This window comes from Alligator sinensis, unplaced genomic scaffold (assembly GCF_000455745.1).
Source record: "Alligator sinensis unplaced genomic scaffold, ASM45574v1 scaffold569_1, whole genome shotgun sequence".
Classification (NCBI taxonomy): Eukaryota; Metazoa; Chordata; order Crocodylia; family Alligatoridae; genus Alligator; species Alligator sinensis.
The window spans coordinates 257,845-270,613 of record NW_005841914.1 but is presented as its reverse complement, the minus strand read 5'-3'; the positions used below and the strand labels follow the sequence as shown (position 1 = coordinate 270,613).

Sequence of the window (12,769 nt, the reverse complement as noted above, 5' to 3'; positions counted from 1 at the left end):
CATGTATGCTGTGGCAGAGCTGTGCCCAGCTGGGATGCAGCTAGCTACCTCCTCTGGGCGCCAAGATAATGCTTTCTGGTGCAACGCACCCTCTTCCACATCCAAGGTGCAGGGCGGGAGGGGGCAATGGGTGTTATGTTCATTTCTATGATACGAGGGCCAGAGCCTTAAGAGCTTCTTGAAGGGAGAGGTGGTTTGCACAACAGATGTCTCCTCACAGAGGGGAGGACACTGAAGACGCTCTCAGTACTGCCTTGCTCCCATCACGGCAGTGCCTGGGTGCTGGCTGCTGTCAGTGCATATCGATAGATCAGTGCAGATCCATCAGTCATTCTAGCCCCTCAGTAGACAATAAGCAAAAGCAGCTCCAACCCCGAGCAAGCAACAGGAGGTCTCTCTGCCCCTGGCCCAGCACACCCGCAATGCTGCACTCACACCAGCCTCCGCTTCCTCCTCTCCCAGTCGGGAGTCCACGAGGGTGTGATGGACACCACAGCTAATGTGCTTCTACTATAAATGTTGCCCTTCCTTCCCTGAAACCTTTCCTTCCCTTTGCTAAAAGACCCCAGGTCCTGACTACCAGGGAAAATTTGAACTTGAACTTCTACAGCATCACATGGAGTCTGCACGGGACTCAACGGCAACCTTCCCGAAGATGTCCAGGTGCCCCCTCGGAGCAGGCAGGGTCCACGATTACTCCAAAGAGGAGCCGATGCAAGTGCTCAGCACCTCCCAGGATGAAGCTGTGTCTTAATCAAGAGCTGGGGGCACAGAAGTCCCCAGAACTGGCTCCTGTGGAGCTGATGGCAAAGTTTCCATGAGCCTCAGAACCAGGTTTGGCCTGATCTCAAAGTGAAAATGCCAGTGCCATGAACCCATAAAGTCCTCCCATAAATGCAGCCAAATGAAGTAAAAAAAAAAAGGCATTTGCAAAGCAGATGGGTTCAAACTAATGGGAAACTATCACCTCTTCCTTTAAAAAACTCGAATCCAGGTTTAGAGACTATCAAACACATGACTGAAAAACAGAGGGAGGTGCCGCAAAATGATGAGTTAAGGGACCAATGAATAATGAGCAGTAGGGCTTTGGGGGTTTTTTTCCCCCTTGCATTTCCTAATAAACAAGGCAAAGCAATTACTGTAATTAAAGATTTAAGATAAAAGCACTTTATATTTTGGGGGCCCTGAAATCAATTAAATATTTATTATGTTGTTCTCCCTCCTAATGAGAAAACCTAGCACTGTAATTTTGCAGAATTAAAAGCATAATTAAAGGAGGTGGGGGAATGAGGGTGGCTTTGTGGGACTGTTAGCAACAGTCCTCTGCCTGTGCAATTCTGCCTGTGCATATACAGCCCAGCCGCCCCTCTGCTACCTGTGCTCTTCCACTTGGTAATCTCTGAGCAGTATTAGGGAACAGCCATATAGTGGATGAGAAACTCCTGGCTTCACTTGGAAGGGTTGGTCTACTACTTTGTCTCCCTTTTTCCCCACAAGATCTCAGATGGGATCTCAGAAGGGAAACAGCTTATCAACTCAGGAGCAAGAACCACATAAAACACAAGAAAAGTAATTACATGCCTTCAGTTTCCAGTCCTCTGTTTTTATAGGGCTTGTCTTCGAATCTGAGCAATTTTATGCATTAGTGCGAAATGATGATCAAGATGAGTTGCAATGACATGCATGGGGGGCTGAGACAGAGCAGCTGTAGATATTTATTTCCCTCTAGTTATAGATCTTATAAACAACATATTTCTTTGGAGGGATGTGGGAAGCCAAAATCTTGCAGCTGAATACCACGGGCAGCCAGGCTGGGAGAGACTATGCTGAGTGACACCCAGAGGTGACTGATGATGCCACCTTTTCAGCTCTGCACAAGTTCTAGAAGTGGTCACTATATTGAGACACATCCTGAATAAATCTAAGAAGCTAGCTATATCTCTGGATGGAGAGATCCCTCCCCAGATGTTTTAGAGACTATTTTCATACCACAGACTCTTTCAAATAAAGCTACCTGCATGCTTACCCATAAGTTCTTAGGGCCAAGCTCAGTCCCAATGAAAATGAGGAGAATTTTGCCACTGATCTCAAGAAAACCTGGATTTGGCCCTTAGCAATTTGTTATTCCCACTAAGGAGCAGGAAAAAAAATCCACCACTACTCGCCACCAGTTTGCTTAGCAATATCCAAATACTTTTAGGGGTTCTAGGTCACCCAGGTTCTTCTAGTTGAGACCTCTGGGATAATTAAGAACGCAGAGCCAGTGGAAATCCATGAAGTCTCAAGTGCATTTACACTACGTTGACAGATTTCAGCCAAAAAATCCTCGCAGAGCACAAAGGTGAAGAATGCTGGACAGAGGGTCAAAGGAGATAGGGGGTTGAATGGCCCCATGCCTCTAGTACAGACAGAAATCCCATGATAAGTCTAGGAAGGGCTCCACAGCGACCCACTGTCTCCAAACAGGAAAGAGAGGGACGAAACAGGAATCCCACACTTAAGGCATGGCAGACAAGGGATGCACCTAACATCTTAACTGCCAGCCAAGGAGTTCACTCCAAGGGGCTTCCCCGCCCTCCCAAGTTTGAGCTTCCCCTGGCACAGTTAGGAGAGGGAAGCAACTCGCCGTCAAGCATTCTCCATCTCGGGGCTCGCCATGCCACTACGCTCCGGCAGGGAAGTACCTTCTTTTCATGATACTGATGTGGAGATCCTCCTCCCTCTTCACTTCAGGGTGCTGACCATTGGCTTTGTCACTCTCCTCACTGTCATCACTATGTGAGAAAATTGAAGTCAGCTCTTTCTTGGGGATCCTGATGGGAGGCAGAGGGATTGTCCTCTTCTCGGCCAGACGACCCCGGTTCTTGCAGTGGAAGGAAAAAGCACAGCAGGGGAGGGGAGGAGGAAGAGAAGGTAAGCATCATTCAGTGACTTAGGACCAAAATGCCCCTCCCCACCCCCACTCAAATTGTTATCTTGGGAACAAGACTCCATTCACGTGCGACTACGAGGGGTGCAAAGGGGAAGATGCAGGCCACATTTTTCAGGGGTATTTCATTGCAGCTGCATGAACTTGCCCCAGTTCTAGCACCCAGAAGCTGCATAGTCCCATTTTCTTCCCCAGCCCCAGTGCCTCCTGCAGTCTGCCAGCTGGTCCAGGTCAGCAGGAGGAGAGGAAGCCAGCACGGCTGGCCCCAACCACAACTCTCTAGATTTCTAGCTAACTCTTCAGGACAGACTGATGCCTAACAGGGGAAACTCAACCCCCTATAGAGGGGCCCAGCACAGACCTCTGACCCATTTAAGAACCCCTTGTGCCCTATTTTGACTTAACCTTGTGCTCTCCCGCTACACTGGGATTCATTTCACCCAAGTAGAAAATCTACAAGACCTGACCAACATCCTTTGGACTTTCAATGGAAATCCCCTGCCTTAGCCAATGGCAGGATATGCCCCTCCATTTGGAGAGAAGTCTTGTACTACACTCACCATGAAACTATTACTGGGGTGGTTTTCACTGGCCAGCTACACACCAAGATAAACTCATTATCACAGGAGGAAGCTGCTTGTGCAGACTTTCCTCTATGCATTTCACCCACATGGCCACCCCGATCAGATACAAATAGACTGAAAGCTCTGTGTGGCTAGGCCTGCCCTTCACTTAAGGTATAGGGTCACTGTGCTTGGTGCAACTGTACCCACAGCTTAATACCAACCCTCTAGCTATTACATACTATTGGTATAGGGAAGCCCATGGTCACATGTATCACAGGCCACCATCTCTCCATCCCTTCCACACACCATACATAAACCACATGGGGCAGGAGCCCAGTATAACCCCGGGTTGGGAGTCTGGGCTCCCCAGTGCAAGCTGTAGCACCTGATGCTTTTATCAAGAGAGGACCCCAATTCGGTCTCTGGTGCATCAACCAAGATAGCGACCAAGCTAGCACTTATGGCATAATAAATGCTTTCAGGATACTCACTGACACAATGATAAGGCTTTTACCCCGTAGAGCAGAGCTTTCCAAACTTTTCATGTTGGTGACACACTTTTTAGACATGCATCATTTCGCGACACAGTAATTCAGTTCTGGGGGAGGGGCCAAGGGAAGCAGACACGAGTAAGGGAGCTCCGTGGTGCCCTTCCGCAAAATTTTCTGCATTTCGCGCAACACACCTACACACTGCCGCCGACACACTAATGTGTCGCGGCACACAGTTTGGAAAGCTCTGCCGTAGAGCTTAAAATCTTACTGAGAGCACAAGCCTGGGAAGGGAATCGTGGGGAGGGTGAAATAAAGCAGGAGCCTTATTATTTGCCTATTACTTGTGCATGAGCTCCTGAAGTCCCTTCCAATCCTAATTCCAACCCTAATTTGCTATGATTTTATGACCATGCTTGCATATTCTTCCATGGGAGAGGCAAAAGCTTATAAGCCTCTTGAAAGGAGGATGCTTTCAGGAAGGACGGGAAGGAGGAGACAGCAGAGCTACATGAGGCCAGGTCAGATAAATGCAGAATGACACTCCACACTGCAGAGGTGCTCGAAGGCTGTAGCTCTGACCTCTCAAATAATCCAGGAAAACCAAAATGCTCTGGCAAAGGAGGGGAGAGTCCCTGCAGAGGCTGCTGGGTAAGATCCAGTGCTATTACAGCCCAGGGTTTTTAATTAAACCCATTATGAACTTTCCATGAGGACAATATGAAAACGTCTCATCTAACCTCTGCCAACAAATTTCCAGTTGTGCTCATTAAAGGGAGCCCCAATCCTTGCAATAATTAGCTAAATCCATCTGGAAGGCGTGACCCAAAGGAGTTGCATTAGCTATCCCATTCTAACATATTTCAGAGCCAAGGAAGCAGCTGTTGTCAACAGCAGACACAAAGGGACAAGAGCAATGGGTCACAGTGACCTATAAAATAGGGAAAGCCCACATATGCAGGGAAGAGGGAAGTCCCCAAGCAGCATGCTTTGCTCATAAAGTTTCCTCAAACTTCTTCTTGGGTCACTGTGGAAGTAGAGACCAGGTGGTGGAGTTGGCACCCCCAGGGAGCAGCAACATGGTTATTCCCTCCAAGTCTTTAAAGGTCCTAGGTTTTGGCATAGCCTGCAGCAGCCTTCACTTTGCTTCTCAAGTACCCACGTTCAGCAGCAAGGTGCCACGTTGGCAGGCACCATGCTGCACTAGCCTTCATGCCCAGGGATGCTCTGAAGGCCACTCATGGGGGGAGTCTAATGTTTATGCACTTCTTCCAAGAAGCACTGCCATGGAGAACAGTCATTTGTGCCTAACCTGGCACTCCTCGTCCAAGATCAGCGGAGACCCATTCACATGGCTCTTGGAAAGTAGGCTCTTCTGCCTTTTCCAGAGCCTGCAGGAAGCATGACAGGGGCTCTCCTTGCTGGGTCCCAGCCACCTCCCATCTGTCGGGAACTTTCCCAACCCACTCTGCTCCCTCCGGCTGCTCTGCACGCCGTTTTCTCTTTGCTAGCCGATTTGCACAGAGCTTGCCCTCTGCCTAAAGCCATCCTCTGTAGGCTCGTGCCGTGTGAGAAGGGGCAGGGAAGGAAGAGCAAATTTGCACCAGATTCCGGCCGTGCTGGAAAGCTGGGGCTTCATATCAGCATTGGCTTTATCATCCCTGAGCTTTATATATTTTCTGAAGTTGCAATTTATCATAACAATTAAAGGGGGAGGGGTGTGCGTGTGCAAATTTCCGCTGCAAAATAATTGCTATGCGCTCTCTGCTGTGACTTCTCGGGCTAAAGAGAACAGCGCTGATCAGATAATAAAAATCATTTTATGGCCATTATGGTACCTTAGAGCAGTTACCAGGTCTCAGTGACTGCCCGGGGACTCATCAGACCTAACAAGAGCGAGAGTGCGACAGAAAGGGGAGGCACTGAACCCACGGAAACAGCCCACTGGGCCATGAACAGAACTAATGCCTTTTCTGCAACCCTGGTCCATCCTTCCCCCCACCCCTCAGAATTTATAACACTCTGTGCTTCGATAAATTCTGCCGTTTCGTTTAAACCTGCAGCATGGAGGGTGGCTTGGTGACCGCAGGAGTCGTAACAGCATCTGCGAAAAGGGAAGGGCTCCACTTCAATTAGCCTAAGCGTGAAAGATATTTGTATAGATGTACATACATAATACACACAATGCTGCATCACTTAGAAAACAAGCAAACAGCCCATGACAGCGGCTCACAGCTGGGCCTCCTGCAGGGTCCAGCTACAGAGCTTTTGCTGTAGGTGGATGGTACCTGCAGTCCTTATCAGCAAAAGAGGCCCAATGCTCCACTCCGGTACCCCAACTTGATTGCACTGAATTGGGATGGAGTTTCGAGCTGATAAGGCAAAGGGGAAACAGACCCTGGATATTTAATAAAATAGACCTGGATTCTGCCGCCAAATGCTTGTAAGACGGCAGTAGTTGCAAACTTGCGGTCACTTTGCCCTGTTTATGCCACCTGGGTTTTCTGATTTCATTTCTCCCCTCTCGGAAAATTAAAGCAGACCGGATGAATCGATTTGGCCTTTTCTGTTTGTCTATAGTCAGCTTCTAATCGATTGCACTTTTCTTAACCCATTTAGGGATCTCTACCAGTAGATACACGACTACATGTAAACCAGGCGTGCAGGTGGCATCAGGCCTGATCCAGATACCTGCTTCAATTAGTGAGAGTTTCTCCATAGACTTCAACGGTCTCCGGGACAAGCTGTGAGCGAGTCAAGGACACCACTTTGCAAGAGCTCCAGTTGAGCAGGCTGTTTCATTGACTTTGGATGAGGACCCTGTTAATGCTACAGACAAATGCTCTCAAGTAGGTGAAGATTATACACAGGTGCCAGCAGTTACTAAGACGCTGAGCTATTAAAGCCAGCTTGGCACACAATGGCGGTTAGTAAAGCACACACTTATTCCGGCAGTGTTAAGTGTCAGCATATACCTAGGGATGGCCGTGGCATTTTTATATATGGGTAGGTACATGAAGATTAATAGATATTTGATGTAGCCTTGTCATCTTGCATTAGGAAGGGCTGTGTGCGCTCCAGCAGCACCGCACAGAGGTCTTGCATGCTTGGAGGATGCTACAATTGTTACCACGGTGAGAGGAGTTTGATCTTTTGAAAGGAAAGGGTTCCCACTGATTTAGGTCCATAGAAGCAACTGATGCTCATGCTGATGAAAACGGCCTTTTACAAGCCCTAGGCCAACTTAGTCATGCCCTTATAAATGGAGCAGCTGATTTCCTGCATCATAACCCTGAGCTGGAGAGCCTACAGCCCTCTCTTGAGACTCTTCTTATGTGCAGTAAAACCTCCAAGGGTGGCAGAGTCCTTAGAATTCCCTTCAGGAATGGAACAATTTTTCCAACGATTTAATTCAGCTAATAAAAAATATCACATTTACCCAGAGAACCTTGTCTGCCTTCAGGAATGCAACACCTGAGACCTGCAGCCATGACACGCGGGCAAAGCAGCTGCACGCTCTAAAGGAACAGCTCCTTCTCTAGCAGCGCTCCTCTTTTTCCCTGCACTGCCCCTTTGCCCCATCAGACCTGCACCCCTCCTTAACCTGCAGCGCTGCCCAGGCCATAAAAGCTCACGCTGCAACCTTGGAGGACCAAACTCAGGTTGTGTCCACCACTGGGGTTTATTTTGAAGCGGCGACTCTAGAACAATCTTACTCCACGTGCAGATGCACTTAATCCATTTTGAAAGCGGACCGAGCCAAAGCAGAGCAAGAATGGCTGCAAATGGAGTCACTCGGGAATAGCTTGCTCATTTTAAATTCACAGCCCAAGGGTGGACAAGCTGACTAATCGAAGGCTGACCTCTTTCCTCATAGTGCAAGAGCATCACTTGAACATCACCCGAGTCATCTCAAGTTTATGTAATGGGCTCCTGCTTGGTAGAAATAGGAAACACCTTTGGTTTTTTGTGCCTTTTAGAGCTGTATTATCTTAATTGTTGGCTACTGTATAATGGAGCCATAATGGTCTGACCATGTTTTCCCCGTGAGAGCAAGGGCTAGAAGCCAGACTGAATCCAACCTTTCAGAAAAGACTTTCCTGACGCTCAACGCTGAATCCACTCACCTCTCACCAGGGTAATCCTGTAGGCTCTGACCATCGAGCCACAAAACTAAGGGGCACCGAATTCAACTGAAAAGAATTGAAATGAAAGCTTCTACCAGAAAATACACTTTTTCATCTGTGAGACTGACTATCACAGGAGATTATTGGAGCAAATCACTTTTGATAAACAGATACACAATCTGACCAATACACATAGCACTGACAGTTAGACTGACCAGGATAACAGCTATCAGGGCAATCAATCGCATGCTCTAGGTGTTAATCTTATCATCATCAGAGGCCAGGAAGAAATTTCCCTCTTACCATGGGTAGTTATAGATTTTGCATTTAAAAAGTGATGGTTACAGCTGAAATGAAGCTTGTCTATGGTGTGGACTTATCCACATGGCACCAGTCTAAAAATGGCAGTTTTATTCCTCTCAGCCCACCCTCCAAAGTGGTTGCTATTAAAAAAAATCAACTTATTCAAAGTGGGATCCCTTTATAAAGCAGGGAAATCCCTTTATAAATGCCCCCTGTTCAATGTTGGATGGGTTTTCTTGGGGACCACAGCACCTCTCTATCACAGAGCTATAAATCCCTGCCTGCCCTTCTCCCTGCTTTCTCATCTCGCCAATGGGTCCTTGCATTGAGCCACCATCTTCCCAGTAAGGGAGAAGTGATCAGGACCCTTTGAAACCTGCTGGAGCTGGGGAAAATGCTGCTGAGTGGCATTAGGCACTGGTTTCAACAGTGAATGGGATCAGGGTCTGAAAGAACAAGGGGGAACATTGCACGGGTGAAGACCTGGACTGCCCCAGCCAAGTTTTTTCTCCCTGGAAACTTTGAATCTAGCAATGTCTGAGCCAACAGCTGGGGTAGGAGCCCAGGTGCCTTTAGCTCCCAGTTGTGTGCTCATGTACCTGCTTTCAAGACAAGATTTGATAAATAAGTATTCTTCCTTCTCTGGACTTCTCTACTCCACGTTGCTTTTGCCCAACCTGACATCCGTCAGGGATGGCAACGATGGGACTGGTGGACAACACAGAGCTGCAACCAGCCTTTGGTATTGTCAGCAGGCTGCCGGTGTCCAGCACTGGGGAATCATTTTTTTCCACCAGCAGATTTTAACACCTTCTAATCATCTCTTGATGAGCTGTCAATTATGGATGCAAATTAGAGGGCTCAGCTCACGCGAGTAGCCTGCAGTACCGAGTAGGGAAGGGCTTCCCAATATGGCACAGCAAGGCCTTTCGTCTTTCTGAGAACTTCTCTCTTCTCAGCCCATCCTCCCTTCCTGTCACTGCCATCTGCAGACATGTTCCAACAAACCACCACGCGCAACGGGAAAAGCCACAAGACACCAGGGAATGGGGAGGTGCAGAGAAGGAGTGAAATCAGCAGCTAAATTCACAAAAAGCTCCAGGAGCGTGAGAGTTTCAGCATTACTAGACCCCTTTTTATAGAGGATCGGGAATTATTAATCACTTCACTTAGAAATCCATCCCCATGCAACCAGTACTGTTACAGCCCACGCACGACCGACTGAAAACTCCAGTCCCCGTAAGCAAGATCTTACGGTCTACTTTAAAATATTTTGGGGATAGAAAGGTAAGTTTTGCAGGGTGCCTTGGTCAAATTCAGTCTGTGCTAAACCGAGGGAAGGAGAGCAGTGGGGAACAAAACCTGAAGCCTTATAGCCAGCAATCCCCCCCTGATGATCTCAGGCCAGGCAGCCTATGTATCATGACCCCAAATGAGACACGGCCCCTTTTCTGCTAGGTGCTGCGTATGTGGTTTGTGCGCCACTTAAGCCATTGCAAAACAGACGCCGCTGAAGTGACACAACCTGCTGATGTGGAAGCAGGTATTCCTTGCATTAAACTTCATGAGAAAATGGGTACAAATACTGCTTGCAGACCAGGTCAGTCAGAGAAAGCACCTATCCCAAAGAGATTACAGTGCTAAAGATGCAAGACAGATGCGGATAGGGGAAAGGCGGGATTACTACCCTCAGTGGACAGAGGGGTAGTAAAGAATAGTAGCAGAGGTTAGTGAAGGCTGTTTTATACCTAGGATCTACCTAGATTGCAGTCACCAGTGGGTTAAAAATCAGCCACGCTAAAAGCCACTGGGCACAGTAGGGCTGTTGCATAGTTACTGTACAGGTGTTATCCCAGGGAAATCTCACACCCGCATAAAAGCAAAACCCTCTGGATAGGAAAAGTTAAAGCCATTTTCTTCCAGCACAAACATTGATTCAGCCCAGAGGAAATCCCTCCAGAGCTTGCATTTGCCTTTTGTAACCTAAGGATTCTCTCCCCCTTGGATACAGGGGAGGGCAAAAATAGGGGAAAAAAATATTTTCTCCTTATTTCAGTTTAATTAGACAGTGGAAGATGGAGTGCAGCACTCTACAGCTTTCACAAGAGTACGTGTCGGGGGCCCAGCGAAGCTGTCTCGTGGCTTGCAAGTGGCTTTCTTTCCTTAATATACAGGGTTTAGGATTATTTTTGTGGGTTAAGACAGGGAATAACGAAACACAGCTGGAGTTTGAGTCAATGTCCCGCTGCTCCCCACCCACACCCAGCTCCCCACCCAGCTGTGCCTGCGTCAGCCCGACTGTCAGTCACTCATCACTTCACCCTCCTGGGGTCTGTTGACACCAGTAATTGCTTTCATTCCCTTCCTCCCAGTTTGGTGAGGGGGGCTGGTTTGTTTTTAAAATCACAGGCAACCACATTTTTTGTTTTTTTATCCTGGCTGGATCAGATCAACAGGCAGCTGAACTTCGCAGCTCGCTCGTAGCCAAGAATGCAACCGCACAGACACATTTAAATAGATCGGGAATGGCTTTACCTGAGCGTGCTAGAAGTCTGGGAACAGGTGACGGCTCTGTGCGGGAGAAAGAGGGCCATCAAAGTTGGGAAGGAGAATAGCCATGCTACTGCGGGGGCACATGTTGCATGGCCAATCGAGGTCATTAGTGTTACAAAATAGAAGTGGGCTACACGCGCCCGTCCAAGCCCGCGCGGCTCTTCTCCGGAGCCACTGTCTCCACGCCAAGAATCCCAAAACAGGGATGTGGCATAAGAGCGCTGAGAGAGCCTGCAGCTGCAGTGCTGGGTGGAGAGGATGGGAGTCAGGGAAAAGCAAGGGAGGGAGGGTCAGTAAAGGTTTCCTGCCCTGGGAGCCACTGCAACTGGGGTCAAAACAGCTGGATGCCCCGTGGTGACATTCAAAGTCAACCAGAAAGGGAAAGATTCCTCCCAGAGAGAGTCCCTGGTGAGCATTTAATTGATCCCAGCAATGCAGAGGCCCCTGCTATGCAAGCTGCTAGGCAGAACCTCTTTGGGGGAAACATAACATTGAACACAAGAGGAAAGCTTTCACCGGTCCCTATTAACTGCCAGCCAAACTCCGGACATCTGATACCATGGGGAACTGACCCTAACACAGCTGAACAGGTGCGTCCCTCTGGCCACGGCCTCTCCAGCACCAAAACCAGCAGTGCACAGAAAGACCTGTCCAGGCACATAGAGAAAAGCTGTATGCGTGCCATTAGATAAATGAAATCTGCTCACAGGATGATTCATGCACCCAACAGATTTTATTTAGCAACTCGCAAGCCTCACCCCCCCCCCGAAAACTAATTTCTGCAGAATTAAAAAAATAATAATAAATAAAAAAGCCAAAGCACCCAAGCAACAGCATATACATGTGAGCATTTTTTCTTCATACGTCAATCTGGGAAACACAGAGCAGACGGGTGTGTGTGTGTGTGTGTCAGGGGGGGTGCAGAGGCTGTGTGTTGCCAATGTTGGGATGCTGGAGAATGTTAAATATGTTCCATATGTGGAGGAAATCCTCAAGTCCAGACAGCATTTTCTCTCCTTTTATTGATAATAAAGATATGGAGAAGGAAGGGTGGAGGGGGGTTCTAAATTCTTGGAAATCGTATTTGAGGGGGGTGGGAAATAGTCAAATGGCTTTAATTAGGGAAATTAAACAGCAAAAAAAGATCCTGAGCATGCCTCCCTTGGATAATTTGACTGTCCTTTCACCCCAAGTTTGCATTTAGCCTCAGCCCTGATTAGCGTAAACACCTAAGGAAGGGTCAGTTCTGTTCCAAAATAAGCCCCAGCTCTCCCCTGGGCCTTCATTACTCGTTCTGGGCCCCTGTTCTACCACGCTGATTGTTTCAATAGCAAATCCAGCATCGTAGCCACAGCTTTGCTGCCCTGTGCTTACCAGCCTTGCCATTAAAACTGAGGTCACAGATAGAACAAGCCGTCCAGCCTCCTGCTTTATCCCCTGCTCCGATGTTCAGTAATGAACAAATGAATAAAACAACAGTCAGCAGCTCTCCAGCACATATAGTCTCTGTCTCCATGTCAGCCGCACTCCGCCTCTTAACCTGATGGCTAACATGTTTATTATTTGTTTCCAGGGGCGCCTGCACAAAAGGGGATGTGACCCCTCTACTCCCCTTCTGCACAGGTCACCTGCAGAGCTCGAAGCCCAGTGCTCTGGCACGGCAGAAAAGAAAAACCTGATACTTCTTCAGCTAAGGGGGCAACTTCAGCCACCCGTTGGAGGAGAAGGACGTTATCTTCTGCTGGACCAGCCTCTCAAGGCCGACACGGTGCACCTAGGAAGAGGCAATCTGATCGTTGC

At 48.3% G+C, this 12,769-nt stretch overlaps 1 protein-coding gene across 1 annotated transcript in view; it reads right to left on the bottom strand.

The window, feature by feature from the left end:
• SAMD11 (sterile alpha motif domain containing 11) overlaps positions 1–12,769 on the bottom strand; it is a 154,855-nt gene that overhangs the window by 101,688 nt on the left and 40,398 nt on the right. Inside the window, exon 3 of the mRNA XM_025198138.1 lies at positions 2,685–2,863. Within this exon, the coding sequence (XP_025053923.1) occupies positions 2,685–2,863 (179 nt within the window). The remainder of the gene's footprint in view (positions 1–2,684; positions 2,864–12,769) is intronic.